This window comes from Phascolarctos cinereus, unplaced genomic scaffold (genome assembly GCF_003287225.1).
Source record: "Phascolarctos cinereus isolate Bilbo 61053 unplaced genomic scaffold, phaCin_HiC Scaffold_1;HRSCAF=81, whole genome shotgun sequence".
NCBI classification, from domain to species: domain Eukaryota; kingdom Metazoa; phylum Chordata; class Mammalia; order Diprotodontia; family Phascolarctidae; genus Phascolarctos; species Phascolarctos cinereus.
Window position 1 is genome coordinate 280,697,183 of NW_027555514.1, and position 26,888 is coordinate 280,724,070.

General features: G+C 47.4%; 2 protein-coding genes across 2 annotated transcripts in view; both read right to left on the reverse strand.

Annotated features, from left to right (window-relative positions):
• Positions 1-1,689: 1,689 nt before the first annotated feature.
• Positions 1,690-12,836, reverse strand: SSTR3 (somatostatin receptor 3). The gene is made up of 3 exons (XM_020982533.2): positions 12,684-12,836; positions 11,558-11,855; positions 1,690-5,183 (listed from the first exon to the last, which is right to left on the reverse strand). Exon 3 carries the CDS (start codon positions 5,094-5,096, stop codon positions 3,852-3,854), a length of 1,245 nt encoding a protein of 414 aa, XP_020838192.1. The 5' UTR covers positions 5,097-5,183; positions 11,558-11,855; positions 12,684-12,836; the 3' UTR covers positions 1,690-3,851.
• A 7,590-nt stretch (positions 12,837-20,426) lies between these two features.
• Positions 20,427-26,888, reverse strand: part of RAC2 (Rac family small GTPase 2) — a 34,234-nt gene continuing 27,772 nt past the window's right edge. The window contains exons 6-7 of the mRNA XM_020982534.2: positions 21,988-22,120; positions 20,427-20,718 (exon numbers count right to left, since the gene is read on the reverse strand). Of these exons, the coding sequence (XP_020838193.1) occupies positions 21,990-22,120 (131 nt within the window). The 3' untranslated portion in view covers positions 20,427-20,718; positions 21,988-21,989. The remainder of the gene's footprint in view (positions 20,719-21,987; positions 22,121-26,888) is intronic.

A 26,888-nucleotide genomic window follows, 5' to 3' on the forward strand; every position in this document is an offset into this window, starting at 1 on the left:
AAGGATTTTTGCACATCAAAGACTTCAGGCAGACAACCAGATATGATGGAAAGAACAGAAGATATGGAAAGCAGAAACTAGAGAATTGTGAGGTCATTGATTTAGATTCTGGAAAGGACCTCATGGGTCATTTAGTCTAACCACCTTTTTTTTTTTTAACAAATAAGGAAAGTGAGTCCCACTGTACTTAAGTGACTCACCCAAGGGTTTAAGGGGAAAGGTATCAAAGGTAGAGTTTGAATCCAGGTCCAAAGCCATTATTCTTTCCATCAACTACTTTGCCTCCTTGTCCCAGCTTGGACAATGAACAGTTATGCGATCTTTGTTAAGTTGTTTCCCTCTCTAAACCTCAATTTTCTCATCTGTAAAATGTAGCAAATACACTTACAGTCATGTTCCTGCCGCACAGTGCTTTGTTTACTTGGAACTTCTCTAGAAATCTCTATCATTGGTATCCTTATTAAGAAATACACAACAGGAGAAAGGTAATTTCCTACCCTCTATCACCCTTCATGAGAAATTGGGCTCCCATCCCCTTTAGTTTTCTCAACGTCATCCACTGCTAATTACTGGTTGTGGTATCTAGAGGTCACTTAGCCCCACCTCCTCATTTTATAGCTAATAAAACTGAAGCTCAGAAAAGGGATGGAATAGCTAGGATTCACACTCAGCTCTTTGGACTCCAAACTCTTTCTGCAACCCCAGCATTCTTTGCCTATAATTACACTTGCCTTCTCTCAGTGGCTCCTCAGAATTGTAGGCTCATAGCCCTGGGTGTTCTGTCCTGATGTCTACCTCTGCCCTCCCCTTCCCCCCACCCCCAGACAGACAGACAGACAGACAGACAGACACACACACACACACACTTTGGATCCTGGAAGAAGCCTCCCTCCCCATCCTCTCCCTGCAGCTGGCCATCTCCGTCCTCTGCTCAGGACTCAGGATGGAGATTTAATGCTATGGACCATTGTTGCCTAGCAACAGCCTTTTCAGAGAAAGTTCAAGGTGAGCCTACTGCAGGAGTGGGGAGGGAGAGAGCCAAGAAGATGGAGGAGAAAGGGAGGAAGGACTCTACGGTCTTCTCAAGCCCCTCCCCTCACGGCCACCTGCCCAGTCCCAGTCTTGGGCCCATGGACCACAGGGTACATACGCCAAACAGGTCTCTTCCTGTGGCACCCCCCCCAAATTCAAAAGGCATCCCCCTGCATCCCCCATTCTTCACAACATGCCCTTCTTCCTTCATTTCCCTACAGATGTCTATCCAAGTCTGGGGATCTTAAGACTTTAAAACTAGAAGGAACCTTAGAGGTCACTAAGTCTAATTCTCTCATTTTACAAATGGGGAAACTGAGGTAGAGAGGGAGGACATAACTTATAGTAAGTGGCAGAAGACCACCTTTGTATTTCTTCCAGACATGGTCTCTCCCCTGATCCTTGCTTCCCTGCCACTCCTATAGTTCAGACCTTTGCCCTTTCCTCACCCCACACCACCCCGCAATTACGTGTTATTTCCCCTTTCAGGAGTAGCCAGAGAAGCATGGGGATTCTGGGAGGAGCATCCTAGCTTCACCATCACTCCTTCCCTAACAGAGTGGGATGACGAGGGAATTCTGACATTTGTCCAGCCAACTGGGAGGGTGATGGAGAAAAATAAATGAGGTCTGCATGTAATAATAATTATTCCTCACATTTCATCCAACGAACATTTATTAAATGCCCTCTAAGTTTGAAGCATCGTGTCACACTTGAGATTTTGGAGTGTTTTCTCATCTATAATCCTACTGGGCCCTCACAACAGCCCTGTGAGGTAGGCAGGGAAGGCATAAATCACTCCCATTTTACAGATGAAGAATCTGAAGACCAGGAAGGTTGATTTTATTTGGCAAGGGTCCTACAGCTATGGAGTGGCAGGGCCAGTATTAGAACCCAGAGCTCTTTCACTACTCTGTTCTACAGTTCCCTTCCAGGTACATATAAACCCATGTATACATGTGACCAGAGCCTCTGGACCCTTTGGTCCCCGCAGGTTGGCCTTCTAAGGATCTGCCTGGTCCACTCTATGACCTCCCTCCATGCTGCTCTTTCACCCCAGGCTAGCTCTCATGCTCTGGCAGCTGCCTTTTTCTTCCAAACCCCCTTCTCCCCTAGCTTCTCTCCCCAGCCTCACTTCCATAAGCCAAGCTGCCCAAGACTACAAAGGAGGCTCCCCAGTGGAGTCACCCCAAAGCTAAGATAAGGATGAAAAGTGAGAAGATGAGAATGCATCCTTCCCTTTTGCCAGACCAACAGAATCCACTAAAAATGTCAGAATGGATCAGCCAATGAGACTAGACTTTCTTCTTATCTCCATCTCAGGTGTTTCTACTGATTAAACACTGGCTGGATTTAAAAGCCCAAGGAACTGGGGGGATTGGAGTGGGGGCAGGGGGAGACAGGGCAAGGAAATATGGAAGAGGTTCATTGGATCATTGACTTTAGATTTGGAGGGGTCCTTAGAGGGCATCTAGGCCAACTGTTCCATTTGACAATTGAGTAAACTGATGACCAGAGAGATGAAATGATTTGCCCAAGATCATTCAGCTAGTAAATAAATAGCATGAAGACTTCCCCTTCCCCAACAAGGAGATGTGGGGAAGAACTCACTTTCAGCTAGGGAGTGGCAGGGATGTTGGTTCAAGGGTCAAAAAATGTCAGAGTTGGCAGGGACCTCAGTGGTCATCTGTTCCAACTCATACCTGAGCAGAAATCCCTTACACAACATCCCCAGTGAGGGGTCATCTGGCCTCTGCTGGAAGACCTCCAGTGAGGAGGAAGGGGTCTTCCTGAGGCAGCCTATCTCCCCCATGGACAGTTCTAATTGTTAAGAAGCTTCTTCTGGAGAGCTGAGATCTGCCTCTTGCCAACCCTCAGCCCCATGCTTCTAGTTCTGCTCTCTGGTCCAGGCAGACAGACCTGCCACTTCTCCTACACAGCAGCTCTTTAGATATTTGAAGAAAGCTTTCATCATATTTAGAGCTGAATGGCCCTGATCTCATTTAATCTAACCCCTTTGTTTCACAGATAAAGAAATTGAGCCCCAGAGGTAAAGTAACAGCATCATAGAATCATAGTTTAAGGACTGGAAAAGATTTCAGAGGTCATTCAATCCATGCTACTCATTTTACAGATGAAGAAACTGAATCCCAGAGAAATTTAGTGACTTGACTAAGGTCACAAAGCTAACCAGTGGCAAAGCTGAGGTTCAGACCCATCAACTGTCATAGAATGGTCCGGTCCCCTCACCATTTTGACCACCATCTTTTGGACACAGCACCACTGGTCAACGTTTTTCTTAAAATGGGACACCTAGGACTGGACAAAATACTTCAGATGTGGCTTACTCACATCTAGGGAAGAAAAGGATCGTCATCCAGGAACTGTTACATCCCGGATCTCCCCTCTCCCCAAGACCCTTTAGGGGCAGCTCCTTGGGAAAGAGCCCATGGTCGCTTATCTGAGCCAGCCTGAGCTGACTTTCCTGATCCCTTCTAGGGCCATAAGAAAATCAATCTGAACCTGGAGGAGCTCTTAGCTACCATTTTGTCCAAACTCCTCATTTTGCACATGAGGAAAATGAGGGCTACAGAAGTGACTTGGCCATGGGCACATGAGATTCTATCTCTTTCCTTCCACCACTCCCCTATCTTTTCCCTCAGCACTGACCTCGTCACCTAGTCTCTTCCCCAGTGGTGGCGATGGGTTTTAGGGATGCCTAGGGCCCCTGCTACCTACTCAGTGGCATCTCAAAACTCTTCCTTCTCACCCCCTCTCCAGTTCCTCTCCCTTTCCTCTGCCCTATCATGTTCCGTTGGTTACAAATAGCTTGTCTTTGAAGTGCTGGATTTCTCCCCACCAGTTAGCTCTTCTGGGAGAGGTTTCTGTTCACTGCCACAGGGTCTGCAGGGTGGTTGCTCCTGCCCACCACTTCCTGGTTGGCTGATCTGACTGACCCGCCCATTCATCTCCTTTCTAGCTTCTCTTTCATCCTCCTCCTCTTCTTCCTCTTCCTCCTCTGTCTTCTCGGGGGGCCCAGTGGGTGGCTCCTGATTTCGGACCTTCCTGGAGGGCCGGAGCAAGACCCTTCGGAAGCCCTGCTTGAAGCGGTAGGAGAGGAAACCATAGATGATGGGGTTGGCACAGCTGTTGGCATAGGGCAGCACTACCACCAGGAAGTAGACACCAAATAGAGAGGGCTCCTCAGGCAGGGGACAGACCACATTGACGATGTTCAGCACATAGAAGGGCAGCCAGCACAGCACAAACAGGGCCACCACCACCACCACCATGCGGGTGACCCGCCTCTCAGACCGCCGCCGCTTGCATGAGGTCACCTGGACCCGCCGACTGGCTGAGCGCACCTTGACCACAATGAGAAGGTAGCAGAGGCAAATCACCAGCAGGGGCCCGAAGAACCCCAGAGCTGCTGTGTAGACGATAAAGCCCGTCTGCCAGGCTGCGGCTGGCTCAGGCCACTGGATGTGGCAGGTGTTCATGCCACGTGGGACTCCTGAGAAAACCACCACAGGCAGCACCACGACTGCTGAGGCCACCCACACGGCAGCGCTCACTGCCCGGGCCACGGGGGCCGTGCGCCAGCGGGACGACCTGGTTGGGTGCACCACAGCCAGATAGCGGTCCACGCTCATGACGGTCAGGCAGAAGATGCTGGTAAATTGGTTGATACTGTCCACGGCCATGACCAGGCGACACATGAGGGAGCCAAAGGGCCAGTAGGAGAGGGCATTCTGTGCAGCCAGGAAGGGCAGGCCCAGCATGAAGAGTTCATCAGCTAGGGCCAGGTTGAGAATGTAGACGTTGGTCACTGATGGGCTCACCGTGTGCCGAAGCACCACGTAGATCACCAGTGAATTGCCCAGAAGGCCCACCACACACACTGCCAGGTATACCAGAGGGATCAGAACACCACTGACATCTAGTCCTGTGCTGGCTGGGGATGTGGACAGGTTCCCCATCAGAGGGTCTTCTGGCCAGGTGAGGGAGGCATTCTCCGGTTCTAAGGATGCGGACACTGGAGAGGGAAAGCTGGTGATGTCCATAGTGGCCGGAGAGGCCAGCCAAGTTGGGGAGGGGCAAAGATGGCAGTCAGCAGAGGTCACCTCCAAGGGCTGCAATCAGCTCCAATCCTGGGGAGAAAAGACACAGAGTAAGTAGTCTAATATATATGTGACAAATGATCTCCTCTGATAACCAATAGCTTTCTCTCTGTCATTCCCTCAAACCCATCCTGCTCCTTGGCAGAAAACAGAGAAAAGTGGAAGTATGACAAGAAGAGAGGTCCTTTACATCCAAGGGACAGATGGAGAGAGGGAAGCAGTGTATCTCAGGTTTCTCAATGTCAGATCTGGGAAGGAACCTGAGAACACTGGGAACATTAGAACCAAAGATATAAGAGCTTGGAGGGATCTTAGAACATGGGATGTCACAGCTGAGACAGACCTTAGAACTTAAACTGTCAGAGCTTGGAGGGTTCTTAGAACATGGGATGTCACAGATGCAAGAAACCTTAGAACCTGGAATATGAGAGCTTGGAAGGAAACTAGGAAAGACCTTAGAACCCAGATTATTGGAACATCAGAGACATTACAATGAAGACTGTCAGAGCTTGGAGAGACCTTAGAATATAGGTCGCTAGAACATCAAGGACATTAGAACTCAGAATGTCAGAACTTGGAGGGATCTTAGAACATGAAATATTGTAAGTGAAAGAGAACTTAGAACATGAGATGTCAGAGCTGGGAGAGACCTTAGAACATAGAATGTTGGTGCACAGAATGCTGGAACTGGAAGAGATCTTAGCTATCATGTAGTACAACTATTCAATTTAAAGATGGAGAAACTGAGAGCCAGAGAATCTAGTTATCTGGCAAGTTACCATCAGAGTTAAATTGGGAACCTCAGTCTCCTGACTACCAGTTCATAATCCTTTCTATTATATGATGCTACTTCTTCTTGTTGAGACCTGGAATCTGGGACCCTTATATCCTATGTCTGCCTTTGCCCCCAGAGCTCCCATCATGGGGTTTTGTCTGCTGGAATCTCAGGTCTAAAATAGTGAATTGCTTATCTAGGGTTCCAGTGCATCAGTTACAGAGTTAGGACCCATTTTCCATCACTACCATCCCCCTTATGCCTTCTGCCCATCTCCACTGCCCCAACACACACACACACACACACACACACACACACACACACACACACACACAATTACATAATCTCAGAGTTGGAAGGCACACAGAGATCAATGAACCCAACCCATAATCCTCTATGTGGCATCATTGACAAGTGGTCATCCAGCCTTCTGCTTAAAGACCTCTAGGGATGGGGAACCCACCAACTCTCTAGGCTGCCCCCTTTTACTTTTGAACAGCTCTCCTGAGGAAGTTGTTCTTAACATCTAGTTTAACTCTTCTCTTTAACTTCTAGAGCTTTAAGAGACTTCAGAAGCCACCCAGTACAATACTTTCATTGTTAAAGATGAGGAAAATGAGGCTAAGAAAAAAGATAAATGACAAGATCACATATGTAATAAGTGTCACGTAGGATTTGAACCCAGGTTCCTTGACTCTCCTCTACCACAGGGCTAGTGAGAAGGTTGGTCAATAGTTGGGTGGGGATGAGAGTAAGAAATCACAGTTCTCTGATCTGAGACAGGACATGATAACTGGATTTCAACCCTTCATGTTTTCTTTCTTCTTGGCTCCACCTTGTTCACCATGGGACACACCACAGTTGACTTTACAGTTAGAAGGAAGCACCTTGAAAGATGCATCTTTTTTTCTGTGCAGGTAAAGCAAAAGGAGATAGTTTTCTTCTCTCCCCAAATCTCTCTTGTTATTTAGAGTAACCTCAGAGAAACTACTTTCCCTCCCTGATCATTTGCTCATCTGGTCTGTTTTGCTCTGATTTCTGGAGAGAGAAGTGAAAGTACCCTTTGAAAAGCAAGGACTTAGAGAGGATTTCTGTCACATAGAAGCTCCCTGAGGGCAGGGGATGTTTGTTGCCTTTGTATCCCTAGGAACAAACGGGTCCGCTACATAACAAACAGGTGGTTGATAGATGCTTATAGTTTAATTGATTGGCACAGAAATAACAATTTAATAGGGATAAAAGGGTGTCTCTACCTGGCCTCTCAGGTCATGAGGGGAAAGTTCTCTAAGCCTCTTCATTCAAACTGGACCTATTTAAGAGGACGTTCCTTGGAGCCTCTTTCTCCATCACCCAAATCTCTGGTATCAGGCATTATGGATCCCTGCCTCCATCCTATGTGTCCTATTGTCCTCTCAGCTCTGACTTTCCATGCTTTAAGCTTCTCTCCCAGTTCTATAGAGACTACCTCTCCCATATTTTATAGAGACCACCAAGTCCTACCCCTTCATTTCACCAGGAATTATCCCAAATGGTAATAGCAGTTTACCTTTCCATGGCACTTTATAAAGCTCTTTTCACACAATTCCACTAAACAGCCAATGTGAAGATGATCACTTCCAAGTGAAAGACAAGTAATCGATGACCCAGAGAAGGACACATATCTAGTAAGTGGCAGAGCTGTTTGACTGACTGCCTACCTGACTGCCTGAGGGTTTCCGTGGCCAGTGAGTCTGAAGATGAGGCTTATGCTCAGAGGATGCCAGGATTCCTAACCTTCTTACCCTGTTCCTCAGGTAACAAAGAGCTTCTGCCCGAGGGCAGCCCTTAGCCAGCGATACATAGTAAAGAGAGAGAAGTATTGAGATGTTCTCCCCAGGGGCAAGGCTAGCCCTAAGCATCAGGAGAACAAGAGGCTGCCTATAGGCGTATTCCCCAATATCTACACCTTGGCCTCTGCCCTACCCTAATTGTACCTCTAGGGATTTAGTTCTGTAAGTCCTAATCTCTCTACCACCCTCTTTAAAGTCAAACGAACAAGAGCTGGTCCTTTCCACCCTTGCCCTTGCCCTCCTGCCATCGGCCCATGCCAAGGCTGGGGGAAGGCCTTGGGAAGAGATGGAGTCCTAGAAACCATTTAGATCCCTCTGACCTTAACCGTACCTCACCATGGCTATTTTCTTGCCATGCCTCCCCGCCTCTTGGTGCTTCTGCTGTTGGCACAACCTCCTGGGGCTTTGTGGTCCTGAGAAGTAAACACCAGCTCAATCTAACTAGCTCCGGACCTCTGGATCATGCTCCATCCTCTTCCTCTATTTCCACCCCTTGCTTTGGTCACAGGAAGCAAATCAACACTACCATTATTTCTGCCAAGGGTCTATTGAGTGACTCCTGTTCAGTATCGTGGTGTGTCAGACACAACCTTAAGATTCGGGAAAACCCAGGCTCAACTCTGGCCACTGACACATGTTGGCTGTGTGACCCTGGGCAAGTACCTTAAGCAGCAATCTAAGGCATTGAAGAGGAGGCTCCTCATCCTGGAGGTCCTTATGTCAATGAAATCACCGGTCTAGTCTCTGTCTCTAGATCTGTGACTTCACTCACCATCACTGCAACTTTGAGGCAAAAACAACCCTCTCTAGCCAGCACTCTCCTCCTATTATAATGTAAGCTCTGTGAGGCAGGGAATGTCTCTGTTTTATATTAGTGCCCCCAGAGCTTAGTTCAAGGCCTGGTACCTAGTGAGTGCTTAATAAGTTCTTTCTCATTCATTCATTCATTTATTCATTCACATTGGTTGAAACCTTAGAGATTACTACGAGCCTCTCTCTCCGCTCTTTACAGATGCTCTGATAGCCTAGGAAAGGAAGAGGGAGCACCTGAAGTGGGACTATCCTCGCTTCCTGTGCTTTAGAGTCCAACTGTCCTGAGAGAACAGAGAGAGCTCTGGCCTGCTTCTCTCCAAGGACCAATCACATTTCTGGCCCCTCCCTAGCTGTGTCCATTTCCTCCACCCTCTACAAACAGAGTGAGGGCAGAAATCCCACATTCAAAAGCTCGCACTTCCTTTCATAGGGGAAGAGGAGGCATTGGAAAAGAGGGCAAAACAATATCACCCCCAGAAAAATGGATTGGCTTACATCTTACTCCTCCTTCTCCCTTCCCCCTTCCGGCCCTCCCAACACTGGACTTCACCTTTCCTGAAATGAAAAAGTCCATCAGCCTGTTGGGAGAGCTGAGGAGCAAGACTGCAGCTCTCCGTAACTGCCAAAATTAGCTCTGCAATCTAGGTGACGTCTTTTCTTTCCAAGGGACTCAGATATAATTTTATTCATTCTCCGGGCCCGAGAAAGGGAAGAAAGGATGGGTTATTCATTTCTGTCTGGGATCTTTGCAGAGGATGGACTCGATGTCCAGCCCCTTGTGGTCTAAGGAGCTATGGGAGTGCAGGATTCATTTCACAAAATGCAGAAGGGATGGAAGCCTGGAGAAAGAGAATATCTTGTTCAAGGTCACACAGCAAGTCCAGGATTTATGGTCCCTTCCAACTTTCAAGCTAGGGTCTCATAACCCTATTGTGCAGGAGCTACAAGGGTCTTCTGCAGACTGGCACTTAAGTCCATGCTTTGGTTCATCCCCCTTGGCTCTCCCAACCCCACCCCCTCTCTACCCCAACTCTGTCCCAGAGCTCTGCCCCTTGGGGCACAGTGAGTCACTGACTGCTCCGTATCCTGCCTGGTCCCTGGTTGGTTCAAGTTTTCCACCCACTCAGCAGTTCCCTGAAATATCATAGAATCAGAGTGTCAGAGCTGGAAGGAACCTCAGAATTCCTTGCACCTGGCAATTCTCCCCTTTTATACCTGGTCAATTCATGGCCATCCTTTAGAGCTCAATTTAAGGGCCACCTCCTTTTTCATTAAGCCTTATCTGTTGCCTTCTCCATCTGGTAAAAGCCCTTCCTCCTCTGATCCCACTTATCCTATTGTTTTGCCTTTCATTCACTTATAATATCAGCTGGATGGCTCAGTGGATAGAGCACCAAGCCTGGAATCAAGAAGACATGAGTTCAAATCTGACCTCAGGAACTTCCTAGCTGTGTGACCCCAGGCAAGTCACTTCACCCTGTTTGCCTCAGTTTCCTCATCTGTAAAATGAGCTGGAGAAGGAACTGGCAAACTTCACCAGTACCTTTGCCAAGAAAACCCCAAATGGAGTCACAAAGAGTCAGACACAACTGAAGTGATTCAACATGTACTATTGCATATATTTTACTTATCAGAATTAGTGTCTTAACTCCCTTCCAGACTATAACCTCCTTGAGAAAAAGTCTGTGCTCTATGACTTTGTGTCTCCTCCAGGGCAGCTGGTAGGCCACTTAAATATTTCTTGAATGAATGAATGAACTTAGAAATTCAGTGACTTGCTCAAGGTCACACAGCTGTTTAGAGTCAGAGGACCCAGGACTCTTGGCTCCCAGTGCAGTCCTGTTCCCATTCCATCACACTATTTACGGGTTTCTCTTTGCATCCACCCATGTCCCGTTGCCATGGAATGAATGTGGATGTTCCCATTCTGGTCCAACCCCCAGATTTCATGGCCCTTCTTTTAACCAGAACCCAAATCCAGCCTAGCCTAGGGATTTTGATTTTCTACCTTTTCCTCTGAATTCAGACCAGAGGAACAAGAGGAAGAGGAGAATCTGGAATAGGTAAGGGCCTATGGAAAGATTCCTCCCAGCTCTTAACAACCCGATTTTGGACAAAGCTCCTGGGAACGGGGCAATCAGGATTGCCTTAGTTTTGCAGTGAGAGTTGCCGGGGGAGAGAACAGCTCTCCCTGGCCCCACCCCAGTAGAAGGAGGGATGCAGATTCCATCTTCTTGACCCTTTGGTCACTCCATCCCCATAGTTCCACTTCATGGCATTAAACTGGAAAAGTTCCAGGGAGGATGTCCCATCCTAGTCAGTGAAACTGGAGACAGGGACTCCTTGGTCATTAGGGGAAAAGGACAATTCAGGATAGCAACATGGCAAACTGCAAAGAGTAAGGTATGGAAGTTGGGAAACCACCTCTGCCACCTGTTCTGCATGACTTTGAGCATGTTATTCATCTCCCTGGGCCTCAGTTTCTTCATCTATAAAATAGGGAGGGTGAAATAGATGATCCCTAAAGTCCCTTGCCATTCTAATACCTGTGATCCTAAGGTCCCTCCAGCATTCTGTGATTCTGCCCTTTCCAGTCCTAACCATCTATAGCCCAGCCCAAAGGTCACTTCCAGCCTTAACATGCTATGTCCTAACATGCTACATTTTAAAGTCTCTTCTAGTTTCAACATTTGATGTCCTATTATCTATTCTTGTTCTAACGTTTTATACCCTACCAGTCTATGCTATATGTTCCCTTCAAATACTAATACCCTAAGACTAGTAGCTCCATTTCCAAGGTCCCTCCAATAATCCCAGAAGGTTCTCCCCAACCCCTCCACTTCCCCACTACAGCCACCACCTGATGCCGCCCTCACGCTTCCTACCCCACACTGACTCCAACTCAGGCTCTGGGTGGAGGAGGACCAGGGAGGGGGCTTGTAGGGCATAAGCCTCAAAAGTAATAATAGGACCTTTGGCCTCCTTACCTGCTTGTCAGATGAGGGGATCCCTCGTGGGCTCATCCATTCCCCCCTCTTCCCTTGTCTGGGTTAGAGTGCTCCCACAGCTTCTTCCCTGGGCCTGGGGGGTCTTTTAGGGTCTGTTCTCCTGTTGAAGCTTGCCCTCCCAGTGCCCCGGCCTCCAGCTTCCTGCTGTGCCCCACAAGGGGCACTCCACTAGCCCCGAGATGGCCACATCTGTCTGTTGAGGCTCTGCCATATGATCTCCATCCCTGCCTTCCCATCGATGCTGAGAAATTCTTCCCACATGCCTCCTGGAAGAAGCCTGGGTACAAGAAAGAGGTCAAGAGGTGGGCGTTGGCAGAGGGTGGAGAATTTAGGGAGAGCCCTCCACGAGGGAAGGAGAGCTCTTGAGGGTGTTGGGCAGCCTCAGAAGCCAATGGGAATAAAACAAACTCGGCAAAGGGAGAGGGCTAGAGGATAGAGGGATAGAGGGATGAGGGGGTTAGAAAGACACAATGAGTGGGTAGCAAGATGGAGAGGGAGTGCTTAGCAAGAGAGGGAGAGATGCCTGAGGAGCAGGAGAAAAGGAGTAAGGAGAGAAAGAGAAGGAAGAAAGAAAGAGTGATGCAGGGAGAGAGGTAACAACAGAGAAAAGAAGAATGAGGGGGTGGTAAGGAGAGTGACAGAGAATGACTGTGCCACAGATGGTGACAGGGAGCCAGGGAAGAGGAGAAAAAGAATGAGGGGGTGTGGGAGGGAGGGGAGGGAGAGAGAGAGAGAGAGAGAGAGAGAGAGAGAGAGAGAGAGAGAGAGAAAGGGAGAGAGAGAGAGAGAAGGAGGGGAGAGGGAGAGGGAGGGAGGGAAGGAGGGAGGGAAGGAGGAGGGGCAGAGGGGGAATGCAGAGAGCAGGTGCCTAGTGTGAGAGGATAGGAGGAAGGACAGAAGGTTAGAGTGAAGGGGGAGGGAGGAGAAGGAGGGAAGGAGGGAGAGGAAGGGGGAGGGGGCAGACCCCTGTTACCGGGGAGATTTCAGCCACCCACGCTGGGCCTTGGAGCTAGGAGCTAGTTCAAGTTAGAGAAGTGGGCCCAGCAGCAGAAGGAGGTGGAGTGCCAGCCCAAGGCAGGCCCCCACCCCTCCAGCTGCCCCTCACCGGCTGCTCTCTGGATCCACCTCCTGCCATTTTCCAGGTTAACATCTGTCACTCCTTCGTCTCCACGACCCTCCAAACCTTGTTCTTCCAAGGACAATGGGACAATGGGCAGGTCCTGGCTGAGCAGATGAGCCTCAGAAGGCAGATGGGTGGGGTGGGTGGGAGGGGAAGACTTCCCCTCGCAAGGGAGCCATAGTGCTATGATGGAGAGACTACTGGGTCTGCAGTTACAGTATCAGCATTCAAACCGCAACTCTGGCTCCTACCACCTCAGTGATAAAGTCACTTTGCTTCCTTGGGACTCTGTTTCCTCATCTGTAAAAAGAAAGGATTGGTCTCAGAAGTCCCTTCAGCTCTAAATATATGAGTCTATCAGTTTCTTCATTTGACTTCACTGGGCCTCAGTTTCCTCATCTGTCAAAGAAGGGATTTGGACTAAACGTCCTTTGAGGTCCTTTCTATCCCCAGGTCTGCCAACCCACAACTCTGCCTGTAAGGCTTACTCACTGTGTGACCTTGAGTTGATCACTTCACATCTCCAGGTTTCTACTTCCTCACATGGAAAATGGGGAAGTTGGACAAGGTGATCTCTGAGGTCCTTTTGTGTTCACGCCCTATATGGAGTAGCTTTTCCCTTCCCTTCCTTCTTCTCCCTGCTTCTCAAAGGCGCTGGGGGCAGCAGCAGCTGTCTAACCCACTGTGTGAGCATGTGGATCAATCTCTGGATCTCCATCAGCTTAGATCTTCTGTCCTGGGGTAGGTATAACCCCCCAACAGTACAAAGGAGCTACCACCAGGCTGAGCATCTCTGGCCAGCCAGGTGGACTTTCAGATACCCCTTCTCTCCCCTGTGACTCATATTCTCTGTTCCCCAACTTTTTTCCTCCAGTGGGGGAGAGAGAACGGTGCAGTGTATTTCCAAGTCTGTTGGAAAGATGTCTCCCCAAAGCAGGCAAGAGAACCCCAGAGGCAATTTCTGGCCTCATTTCCCATGACTAACCCCAGTTCTCACCCCCAAAGGATGAAAAGGACTAAGAGACAGCTAACCAAAGCAAATAGAGTGCTAGACTCTGGAGGACTTGGCTTCAGGTCTTCATCATTATAAAGAAGTATTTATTAAGCACCTACTGTATATCAGGCTCTGTGCTAAGTGCTGGGGATAGATAGGAAGGCAAAACCAGGGACCCTTCCCACAAAGAGCTTATAGTCTAATGAGGGAGAAAACACACAAGCAATGATAAACATACAAGATACGTGCAGTGTAAATGGAAAGGCCCTCGTGGTGATGGGGCCTTAGAGACATTCCGTGAAGAAGGTAAGATTTGGGCTGAGTCTTGGAGGAAGCCAGGGAAACCAGGAGGAAGGGGTGGAGAAGAGACACCTTTCTCGGCTGTGACATTGGGTAGGTAACTTAAACATCTGAGATTCCTCATCTGTAAAATGAAGAAGGATGGAGTATGCAGCCCCTGAGGATCCTCCCAGCTCTAAATCTGTGACAGGAGCCCACTCCCTCCACCAAAACAGACTGCAACCCTTTCCAGGCTTTGCTAGACTGTTTTTTGGTGAGTTGATGTGGAAAAAGACAAATTCCTTCCCTGGTGACCAGTCAGTCCTCCGGTAATGAGCCTCTCTAAGCTAAGCCAGGCTAGTCCTTGGATGACAACCATGTTATGAGTCATTTGGCCCTTCTTTCTGAGCCTTCCCAGCTCTGTGGGCCCTGACACAGTTGGCCTAGCCTTCAAGGGCTCCAGGTCACCTGCACAGCCCAACAAGTCATCAGACAAGGGCTCTAGTGAAGGGCCCACAGAATAGGGAGGAAAAAGATGTGGGTTTTGCAAGAGAGGAAGTTGACCTTGGGTGCCTCCATTTTCTCATCTGTGAAATGGGGATCATGTTACTTGATTTTCTGATGTGCTGATTTTACATGGGGGTTGTGATAATCAAATGAGTTTGTTTTTTTTTTAACTCTGAAAGAGCTTAAAGATTCAAGAGCACTTTACAAATGTAGAGGGTGATTATGAAAAAGAATTCAGGGTGCACCCTGCTGTTCCTTCAGTCCCTTGCTTCAGAGAGTGAGGGATCATATTCAGGGGCTCTGGAATCAAAGGATCTGGCTTCAAATCACATCTCTGATTTACTTACTCCTGAGTAAGTCATCTTACATCTTTGTGTATAAAATGAGGGGTTAGACTGGATGGCCTCTGAGGATCCTTCCAGCTCAGGGTCAAGGAACCTATGACCCTCCCTGGGCCTCAGTTTCCACATCTGTAAAATGGGGGTTGGACTGAATGGCCTCTGGGGTCTTCCAGCTCTAAAGATATAATTCTGTGAATACTGGGCCAAATGACCTCTGATAGTTCTCTGACCAGGGACAGTTCCCTTGACCTCTGTGGGCCATACTTTCATCATCTATAAAATGAGGGGGTTTAACTAAAGGGTCTCTGAGCCCCTTCCAGCTCTAGATTTATGATTCTCTGATCTCAAGTGACTGTTGTTCATTCAGAGGATTTCTTAATCAGGGGTCCACAAACCCTAAAGGAAGCAGCAGAGACATTTCAGTGGTTGTCTGAACTTTTCAAAAAACATACAAAAAACATTTTTGTAAATATACAAAAATATAAACTATCCAGAACAACAGGAGAGGAAACAGAATGTTTAAATAGCCCTATCGTAGAAAAGGAAATTGAATGAGTCATAAATGGGCTCTCTAAGGAAAAAATATATTTTGATAACTATCTCAACAGAATTGAATTAAATTGGAAGCTCCTTGAGGACAGGGACTGTCTTCTGCCTCTTTTTGTAAACCAGAGGTTAGCACAGTGTTTGGCCCATAGCAGGCTTTTAATAATGTTGATTATTGATTAAGAATTGCTTTCTTTTGTAATACTAAGTATTTTAAGCATTTAAAAATGATTCTGAGGATTGTCAAAGTGGTCCATTACATGGAGAAGAGAGAGAGAGAGAGAGAGAGAGAGAGAGAGAGAGAGAGAGAGAGAGAGAGAGAGAGAGAGAGAGAGAGAGAGAGAGAGAGAGGAGAGAGAGAGAGAGAGAAAGAGAGAGAGAGAGCAGAGAGAGAGGGAGAGAGAGAGAGGAAGAGAGAGCGAGAGCAGAGAGAGAGCAGGGAGAGAGAGAGAAGAGAGAGAGAGAGAGAGAGAGAGAGAGAGAGGGAGAGAGAGAGGAAGAGAGAGAGAGAGCAGAGAGAGAGCAGGGAGAGAGAGAGAGAGAGAGAGAGAGAGAGAGAGAGAGAGAGAGGAGAGAGGGAGAAAGAGAGAGGAAGAGAGAGCGAGAGCAGAGAGAGAGCAGGGAGAGAGAGAGAAAGAGAGAGAGAGAGCAGAGAGAAGAGGGGAGAGGAGAGAGGAAAAGAGAGAGAGAGAGCAGAGAGAGCAGGGAGAGAGAGAGAAGAGAGAGAGAAGAGAGAGAGAGAGAGCAGAGAAGAGGGAGAGAGAGAGAGGAAGAGAGAGAGAGAGAGAGAGAGCAGAGAGAGAGCAGGGAGGAGAGAGAGAGAGAGAGAGAGAGAGAGAGAGAGAGAGAGAGGGAGAGAGAGAGGAAGAGAGAGCGAGAGCAGAGAGAGAGGGAGAGAGAGAGAGGAAGAGAGAGAGAGAGAGCAGAGAGAGAGCAGGGAGAGAGAGAGAGAGAGAGAGAGAGAGAGAGAGAGAGAGAGAGAGAGAGAGAGAGAGGCTAAGGACTCCTGTTCTCCACCAGCTTCATTAGGCCAGCTCACTACTCCAAAGTACCATTTTCCATGAAACAGCTTCCTTTTCCCATAATCCCAAAGTTCTCCTCATTAATAGTGCCCTCCTAGGGTTGAGCAGGAGAACAGTACACTCCATGATTTGGTCCAAGCCTCTGAAGTCTTCCCTTCTGGCTATGGATTGCTTTTGGCTGCGCTCTGCAGAAGGCCAGACCTAGGCTGGCCACAGATAATCCAAAGACAGGTCCAATTCCAGTGTGGCCTAGAGGAAAGAAACTGGGAGTTGTAAGGATGGGATTTTATCCCTGGCTTCAATTAACTTATAGTATGACTTTGGGCAAGTCCTTTTCCCCAACTCTGGTCTTCTGATTCTCCATCTTCCTATGTGGTCATGGGCAATTCACTTCTTTTGGGGCTTCACTTACTTCCTTTGTAAAATGAAGTGGTTGGACTAGATGATGTCCAAATCCTCTTTTGGACTCTATGGAGCTGCTCAGGGAGGGAGTGAGAAGGAAAGGGATTTCAAGGTTTCCTGCTCTCCTCATTACCATGGCTACTTCTTGTCACAGGTCAGTTCACACATCCCAGTCTCTTCATCCACCTCATGATAGTTGCCATAGGATCTGACCTGATCCCACCTGATCTGATCCACATCAGACCAGAAGCTCCCTGAGGTCAGGGATTGAATCTTCTTCAGATCAGCAAACACCTGAGAGCTGTTTCTCTTGAAGAACATGAGGTTCTCCAGAGTTGGGGACTGCAACCCCTATCCAACTTGGACTGCCCTCTTCACACCCCCTTCCTCCCAGGACGGGGCTGTATTTGCTCCGCTTAGCTCAGGGTCTCCCCCTCAAAGCAGGATCTGGGTCTCCTCCAGTGGACTGGGGACAGGTTGAGGATGGGGAATGTATCTACCTCATATGAATAGGAGCTCCTCAAGGACAAAAGACTTGCTTCCCACATCAGACTGGGAGCTGCCTAAAGGCAGGGGCTTTGTCTTCACTAGAGTCAGAGGGCCTAGGTTTAAATTCCCCTCTAATATTTAATATCTGTGTGACCTTGAGCAAGTCACTACCCTTCTCTGGGCCTCAGTTTCTTCACCTGTAAAATTAGGGGTTTGGACTTGATTGTCTCTGAGGTCCCTTGCTGCCTTAGAACCACGATCCTAGAGTCCTATGCCCAGTGGTTTCTTAAGGACAGAAGCCTTGTCTACTCTTTCACACCAAGGGCTCTCCAAGCATGGGGAACTATGTGTCTCCCATCAGATTATGACTTTCCCCTGGGTCAATAACCATCTCCTTGTTAGACTGGGAGCTTCAGGACTGAATGTGTGCCTTTTTGCTAATTTTCCCCACAGGGCTTAAGATAGGGTGCCTTGCCCAAAAGGGGCACTCAGCTGTTGGTTTGTTTTGGGGGGAATTGTTCTATTCAAAACCTGAGAGAGACAGAAAACAGAGAGAGAACATGTGTGTGTGTAGGGGGGGTGCACGGCTATATAAAAGTAACCATCCCTGGGGACCCAGAGCTGGGCTGGCTGCTGTGTGTGTGTGTTGGTAGGATGTCAGGGGCCCCATCCCAACAGGGGCTCCCAGCCTGTTATCTCTGCCCTTTATCCCCTCCCATCTCAGCAGGTCCTGCATCCATCCCTGGGCCCAGTCGTTTGTCTCCTTTTTTGCTTGTCAGACAACTGCAGAGCGTATAAGGGACTGCAGGGTGTGCGTCTAGCTGGGTGACTCATGCTCTGGTGACACCCTGAGCCTCAGCCTGAGTGTACATATGCGCACACACACTCACGCACACACTCACCCTGCACCTCAGCTCATCTTGCTTTCCTCATTTCTCCGGAGGAAAGAGGCAGGCTCAATCCAGATTCTGGTCCACACAGGAGCATTTGAGCCCATATTCAGACCTCCAGCTCCCCCAAAGGGCATTGTTTCAAGACTTGCCCTTCGTCTGGATTTGAGGGAAGGGGGAGAGGCACAGTGGAAAGAGTATGGGATTGAGATTCAGAAAAGATGACTTCACACAGCAGTGGAATGACTCGGGGCTGGTCACTTTGCTTTTCTGAGACTCAGTTTCCACATCTGTAGACAGAGAATTCTTGAAGATGGCAAAGCCTTAGTTCCAAGGTAGAACACCCTTCTCCTCCTCTACTCTCCTCCACCTCCCCAGCCACAGGGTAGAATTTTAGGAGATTTCTGTTTGTAATGAAATGGTCCCTGGACATGGAGTCAGAAGAAGATTTGGGTGCAAGTCCTGGCTGTGACTTACAAGCTGTGTGAACTGGAATAATCCCTCTCTGGGCCTCAGTTTCTTTCAAAATAATATAAAAATGCCTCTACTGTCTACCTTGTTGGGAACAGCAAACAAGCTAGTAAATGTGAAAGCATTCTGTAGACAGCAGAACATGAATACCAAGTCCTATCTGTGTGGGTGGGGGAAAGATCCAGTCACAAGTGTGGCCTTCCAATCCCAGGCAGGTGGACCCCTATTCTGCCTCCCCATGAGGCCAGCACTTCTCATGGGACCTGAGCTATTCTTAACAATGCTGATGTTTCACATTTCTAGAGGGTTGTATAGGTGTGCAGGCCATTTTTCTTCCAACAATTTTGTGAGTAAGTGAAGGCAAGGATTCATACCTTCATTTTTACTGATGAAAAAATGAGACCTCAGAGAGGGAAAGGGACAAGTCTACCATCACCCAGAGAACCAGTAGCAGAGCCTAGAGGTCCCCTAACTAGGATCCCAGGTACTGTGTCTTCCAAGTCATCTGTGAAGCACCTTTTCTGATGAGTTTTACAGGGAGTGAGACTGGGGCAGGATGGGACTCCCCCCAAAGCGGTCATCCAAGGCATCTCTGTGTGGCATCTTAAGGGGAAACATGGGCCCCAGTCCCTGAGGGTGTAAATGAATGCTCCTTACCTGCTATAGGTTGTTCATGAAATTAAGGATACCATAGAAATGAGTTGTACTTTTCATTACAGCACTCTTCATTTAGCAGCCGTGAGATCTGGGTTTAAATCCTGGATTTGCCCCTGGCTTGCAGTACTATCTCATTAAGAAAGCCAAGGCAAGTGAGCTGTGGGGACAGCCAGGAATCTGCTCCAAATAAAATCCCTGACAAGGGGCCCCAACCTCTCTACTCCTCAGGGGCTGCAAGATTCCCAAATAACAAGAAGAAGAAGCCCCATTTCTGAGCTGATGTTTCTTAGGTGGGTCTCTTGTACTGCTGTCACACAGCTGTTCCTTGGGAGAGGAGAGGTAAGACTCTTCATGGCAGAGCAATGGGTGGGCTGGGGAAGGGCTCTGCTGTTCCTGGGCTTTTCCCTGAATGTCTCTGTTTCCCTGTGCTGGAAGCCCAATAGGCATTGAGGCCATCTGGGGATGTTTCATGGGGCTGCAGAAAGAGTGCTGGGGACCCAGGTTCGACTGCCTGTAAGATGTTGGAAAAGTTATTCATTTCTCTGAGCCCTGTTCGTTTATCTATGAAATGAGGGATGGAGGTTGAGGACCTCTGGTGTCCCCTCCCACTCCAAAACTCTGATCCTATGATTGATGAAGTCACTATTTGACCAGGTGACTTCTGAGGTCCCATCCAGCACTCAGTCTGTATCCCCTGATGCCTCTGTCTACAAGACCATTGCTAGGACTGTCCTTGCCAATGTCTTCCACAACCCTTTCCTACTCTCTGTGTGGGATCCCGGAAGTCAGAGATATGGGAAACCTTGACATTGTGTTACTACAAGCAAGGCAACTGACCTCTCTGGACGTCAGTCAAATGGGAACTGTAATACTGGCCTCCACCTACCTTCCTAGGTTTATTGTGAGGATGACAAAAGCTAGAGGATGTGGCACAGACCCCTACCCCAATGTAAACAATCATTACTATTAAGCAACATTCTGTGTCAGAAAGAATGATATGATGACCGCGATGAGGATAACTGGGCTCCAGAAGAGGAAAGATGGGAAGGAGTGACTTCAAGGGGGTGTGGCAGCACCCCCAGAGGTTCCCGGGGCCCACTGTTGAGATCCTGGGAGGTCCCACACAAGAGTTTCCACTGCAGCAAAAGAGGTCTGTTTTATTGGTCATCTCCCCCAGAAGCCCCTGGCTTTGGTAGGGGGCCCAAGCAGAGAGTGGGGAACAGCTTTGCATGCGCTCACATGATCTTGTCCTGGAAATGTCTTTGGCAATCAGATTAGTGACCAAGAATTCCATCCATCTATTAAGGAACGCCAAGGGGAAAAGGCTGGCTGACTGGCTGAAAAGCCCCCAGGCCTCGAAATCAGAGAACTGGGGAGGATAGTGACAAGGTGCTGGGAAACAAATGGGCCCCGAGGGCATACCTGGAGAGGAAAAAGAGGAAGGATGAGAATTAGGAGATCCCTTCACTGTGCTCATCTGTACCATCATTTGTCCCATAAGAGCAAAGATGTAGAGCTAGGCTGGACCTTAGAGATCAACTCTAAGGTCCCTCGCTGCCATTTTACAGGTGAGGAGAAGTTAAAGTGACTAGCCCAAGGTCACTCATACAGTAAGTAGACAAGGCCAGATTCAAACTCAGTTCCTCATACTCCAAATCCAGCATGCTTTCCACTGTCTGCCATGACTCTCCAGCAGGTTCTCCAAACGCCAACCTTACCTTATAATGACTTAATTTTTGAGTAATTTTTTTTTCAAATAACAAGTATTTGCTTTTTCTGAAGACATAAGCAGAAATAATTCTGATGAGGAGAAAAAGGAGAGGCTATTATGTATGCCCAGGGAATTCTTTGACTGAAGTCTTCATTTATGACCCTCAAATCCAACATGTAATTAGGAAGTGATCTGATTGGTTAACACTGAGCAAAAGAAAATTGAGTAGGCAGGCCCACGTACTTCATCCACCCCCACAAGCGTGTTTGGGGCTGGAGAAGCCATTGTTCAAAGGGCTAGTGGTTCAAAGCCTTGGCTTAGGGTATCAATCCTAAAAAGGGTCTTGGGGCAAGTCAGGCCTATGATGTTGTAGCTAGAGCTGGGAGCAGAAGCTGGGTCTTTGGACTCCAGGGACTCTTTCCACTGTGCCCTGGATGCAGACCTCATCTCTGTCATTTACTACATATGTAACCTTGGACAATCCACTTAACTTCCTTGGGCCTCAGTTTCCCTATCTGTAAAATGAGAGGATTGGACTTGATGACCTCTGAGGTCCTTTCCAGCTCTAGGGCTGTGAGCTGCTAAGTCACTTTCCCTCTCTGGGCCTCAGTTTCCTCATCTGTAAAAGGAAAAGTTTGGACTAGATGACCTCTGTGGGCCTTTCCAGCTCCCGGTCTGGAAGAGGGCCATGCTCCACCCCAGGGATCTCTCACTCTACTCTGTCCTTAACTCCACAGGTAAGTGACATTAAACAACACAGCATTCCTACCATGAGCCCACCCCTTGCACACCTCACCCTCTGAGACACTCCACCCAGCACTGGTATCATAAGCACAGTGCCAGACACACAAATGCTTACTGATTAAGTCCTTGTCAGAAAGGATCCTGCCTAGATGGGCAGCGGTAACTCAGCCTTGTGGGAAATGGTAGTGGGCTGTGCAGCCCAGGGTTGGGCTCAGGGAGCTATCTTCAGTACTTACCTCTAGAGTAGGCTACAGGGGCGTTTCTGCTGTCGGGTGGGTTGGGGGCAAAGGACGGCCCGGATGGCCTCATCAAAAACAGTTTTCAGTCCACGCTGAGTGAGGGCAGAACACTCCAGGTACTTCACAGAGTCTGGTGGGGAAGAGAGGGAGAGAGAGTGGAAAAGGAGAGGGAGAGGGGGAGAGGGGGGACACAGAGAGGAGGAGGAAGAAGAGGAGGAGGAGGAGGAGGAGAGAAAAAGATAGGGAGGGAGGGGAGGGGGGACACAAAGAGGAGGAGGAGGAGAGAAAAAGATAGGGAGGGAGGGGGAGAGGGGGGACACAAAGAGGAGGAGGAGGAAGAGGAGGAAGAGGAGGAGGAGAGAAAAAGATAGGGAGGGAGGAAGGGAGGGGGAGAGAGAGACTGTCAGCCAGTGTATCAGCAGCATCCCATAACCGTCAGATCGGGCAAGAGATAGATGAAGGAGAAGCAAATCACAGGATCCTAGATTGTGAGCTGGAAGGGACCTCCGAGGCCATCTAGACCAACCCCCTTACTTTACAGATGAGGAGACTGAGGCCCAAAGAAATTAAAGGTGACTTCCCCTGATCACAAGAAGCGATATAAGAAAACACCTCTCCCTATTCCTTTAAAGAGGCGGGAGGTCCATGGATATGGGATATTGGGTGTATTTTCAGATGTTTTTCAAAGTATTGATCCATTTTGCTATTTTTCCCCCCTTTCCTCTTTTTTTTCTCTTTAAAAATATTCTTTGTTATATGGAATGGGTCTCTGGAAAGAGGGAGGGAGGGGCAGCTAGGTGGCACAGTGGATAGAGTACCGACCGGCCCTGAAGTCAGGAGGACCTAAGTTGAAATCCGGCCTCAAACCAAACACTTGACACTTAGCTGTGTGACCCTGGGCAAGTCACTTAACCCCAATTGCCTAAAAGCAAAAAAAAAAAAAAAAAGAAGAAGGGAGAAGGATACAGGGGAAAATTTAGGTGATATAAAGATATTAATAAAATTTTATCTTAAAAAGTAATAATAATCATAACTAGCATTTATATTATGGTTTCAGGTTAGCAAAGCACTTTACAAATATCATCTCATTTTATTCTCACAGCCTTGGGAGATAGGTACTATTATTAGCACCTATTTTATAGATGGAGAAACTAAGGCACAGAGGTTAAATGACTTGCCTAGGGTCATACAGCTTGTAAGTTTCTGAGGGTGGATTTGAACTCAGATTGTCCTGACTCCAGGTCTAGTGTGTTAGCCACTGGGACACCTAGATGTGTGTGTGATTTGTTCAAGATCACACAGGTAGTAAGCGGAATTCAATCTCAAGTCTTATGCTCCTCCCAATGCACTGTGCTGCACTCACTCCCTGCCCCACCAGGACCAGGAGAAATTGGTCCAATTGATTTTAAAGGTCCAACATAACAATAATTGATACTGATAGCAGTCAAAAATCCAGAGGGAGAGGTCACAGAGCTGCAGAATCCCCAAATCAGAAAAGTGGTCATATAATATAACCAAGCCTTTATCTGACGCATGAACTTCCAAGTCAATATTTCTGGCAAGAGGCCATTCATCCTCCACTAAAATACCCCCAATGATGGGGAATTTAACTGCCTATCAAAGTAGCTCATCTAACTTTTGGACAGCTTTAATTATTAGGAAATGCTTCCTTTCATCAAGTCAAAACCTGAGCATGGTGTCTTGTGCATAGGAATACCATATTATAAATGTCATTTGAATTGATTTAGGAATATAGAACTTTGGAGATTGAAGGAACGTCAGTGGTCACGGAGCATAAGCTGCATCTGAGAAGGAATCTCCCCCTATCATATCCCTAGGAAGGGGTCATACGGCATCCACTTGAATACTTCCAGTGATGGAAAACTCACTACCTCACAAGGCATTCCATTCTACTATTTAAATGCGTTGATTGCCAGGAAATCTTTCCTTATGTTGGGCTGAAATTGGTCTCTCTGCAATCTGTTGCTCTTAGTACTGCTCTTTTGAGACCAAGAAGAATTAGTCTAATACTTCTACATGACCAACTTTTTTTTTCATTTCCCCAGCTTTTTTTTTTTTTGGCTAGGCAATAGGGTTAAGTGACTTGCCCAGGGTCACACAGCTAGTGAGTGTTATGTGTCTGAGGTCACACTTGAACTCAGGTCCTCCTGACTCCAAGGCTGGAACTCTATCCACTTTGCCACCTAGTTGCCCCCCTGCTTTTTTAAAAAAAAATTATGTATTCTAAACCTAATAAACATTAAAGAAAATGGGCATTTCCATATACATAATATAACAGAGAAAGATGTGAACACATGAAACTTTGAAACTCTATTATGAACCATTTGATTTTATTTTAAGTATGTAATAAATTCAATAACTTTAAAACTACTGGGCTGGGATTTTTTTTGTCCTTTCTGTGGTCTTTGTTATTTTTTCCTAACTACCAAGTATTTCCCCCCAGCCCTTTTCCTCCTACCCACAAAAGCAGCAAATCTGTTCTAAAGTCTTCTCCATATTAAACACCCAAGTCCTTGAACCTAACCCTTGTAAAGCCCAGTTTTGAATGTCCTCATCATCCTTCAAATGAATCCTTAAAAAAGATTGATTCCTCAAACTTGGCTTAGCTACACTGAGCTCCTCTATTTGGAGGGCTGGGCTTCCTGATGTCTTCTTCTTTTTATCTTCCCTAGAAAAAAAAATCCATACTTTTTTCCTCTAAAAATTAACTTCTCTCCTAAACTCCAGAACTCTCCCCTATCATGAAACTTTTCAGTAAAATTGAATATAATATTTACCACATTTGGACCAAGCTTGAATTTTAGTCTCCTAGGCAGGGGTGTGCTGTTAAATCTTTAACTATCAGCTCTTGGGAGGGAGAGGGGGAGAGGGAGGATGTGCACAGAATGCACTTTAAAGCTTAATCTTTATTGCTAAAATTTTCTCTATCACCTTCATAAATCTAGATAATCAATGAAACAAGAAATCAAACTTTGATTTGGAGTATCTGTCATCTTTCAAGGTATAAATGCTTGCAATGAACATTTAACGATCAGCTCTAGAGAGGCTGAAGCTGTCCCCAGCATACTCCTGCTTCCAGGTTAAATTCTTCAAGGTCCCCACCTGCCTTTCACCCTCTGCTCAGAACACGGAGCCCTGGAGACATACTTTCGATGCCCCCTGGGGACTCCCTCCCTTCCTAGTCCCTTCAGTATATCAAGGGCTTTCCAGCACTCTGACCCCTTGAATCAACTCTGTTGTGTGACCTTGGACAGCTTCTCTCTGCCTAAGTTTTCCCATCTATGCAATGGGGATGATGCCTGCCTTGACCTCCTCAAAGAAAGGCTGAATAGTGTAATTAAACAGAACTAATAAGAGCTACCATTTGCAGAGAGCTCTAAGGTTTGAAAAGCACTTTGGGAATCCACCTGCTTTGCCTTGTCAGGACCAGAGGTATAAAATCCAAGGTGCACCAGCTACATACATACAGTCGATCTAGCTTGGCCCAAACCAAGATTCAAATGCAGTTCCCATTTGATTTTAACGTGCTGATGTATTATTTTTTAAAAAAAGGAATATGTAAACACAAGTGGTTTTCTCAGTCACTATGTGGACCCTGGAGATTCATATGTATGACTGAGTTGCCTTTGTTTTTATTTTAACACCACTGCTCTAGACAATGGAAAGCCAGAGAAAGGATCTAACCCCTTCCCCAAAGAGGACTTTGGAGTCAGAGGAGCTACATTTGAAAGTTACCTTTCTAAGCCTCAGTTTCCTAATCAGTAAAATGAAGGGGTCAGACTAGTTGGCCTCTAGAATCCCATCGAGCACCAAGCCCACTGAAGGATTTTCCACCTCTGCCTAACCTAGAAGGCCGAGTGTAATTAGTAGGGAGGTGTTACAATTATTCCCATTTGACAGATGGGAAAACTGATGCTCATCAAGTGGAATGACTTGCTCAAGGTCACACAGCTAGTACATGTCTTAGGCTGGATCTGAACTCAAGTCTTCTGGATGACCCAGGTCAACTGTCACGGAAATGTGTCGGAGCCAGCTCTAACCAGCTTTTCAGTGCCAATGGATGCATTTTCAGTGTGAGCTTCTACACTTTAGAAATCAGCAAATGCTACAAATCAAGGCTTGATCTCCTGTTTTATTGATGGTCTAGACTTAAGAAAGTGATGGCAAAAATGTTAGTAATTAAGATTAAACTTGCAAGTGTTGTGTGTAATTCTTTTTCCTGGAAAGCTGGTTGTTAAACATACATCACCACACACCTGTTTTCTAACCACTATGCCATTCTCCGTAAAGAACACTGGGCTTGAATCCATATTGTGGATCTCAGACATGTCCTTTACCAGCCATGGGTCCCTCAGCAAGTCACCTTACTGCTGTAACCTCAGTCTCCTCATTTGTGAAGTGAAGACACTGACCATTAGTCTCATGGGGTATTGGGAGCTGGGGGAGTACATGTTCTGTGAATCCAAATGTGCCTCTGAATGGGACTGATCCCTGGGGAGCTCCAGCTGAGATGCGGGCAGTGAAGCCTTTGGGGAGGCCAAGAGAAGAAGAAGCTTCAGCTCTATGGATGGTGCCCATTCCCCAGGACAGAGGGAGAAGAACAGCGTTTGAAGTTCAGTTGGCCAAGTCTTTAACAATTTGAATTCTGGTAAGTCATTTCTCTTTGCTGGATATGTTTATCTGTAAGATCAGGAAGTTGAACTAATCTCTCTAACACTCCCAGTTCTCAGGCCCCTCCGAGCTCTGACATCCCCTGATCTCAGCCCCCCCGCCCAGCTCTGACATCCCCTGTTCTCAGGCCCCTCCCAGCTCTGACATTCTATCTTCTAAGGTTCTACCTAGCTCTGCCATTTGAATGTCCTACAAGAGATGTAAAA

Bases quoted from the DNA above. Each gene is read 5' to 3' on its own strand.
- SSTR3 (XM_020982533.2), bottom strand. From the start codon at position 5,096: ATGGACATCACCAGCTTTCCCTCTCCAGTGTCCGCATCCTTAGAACCG.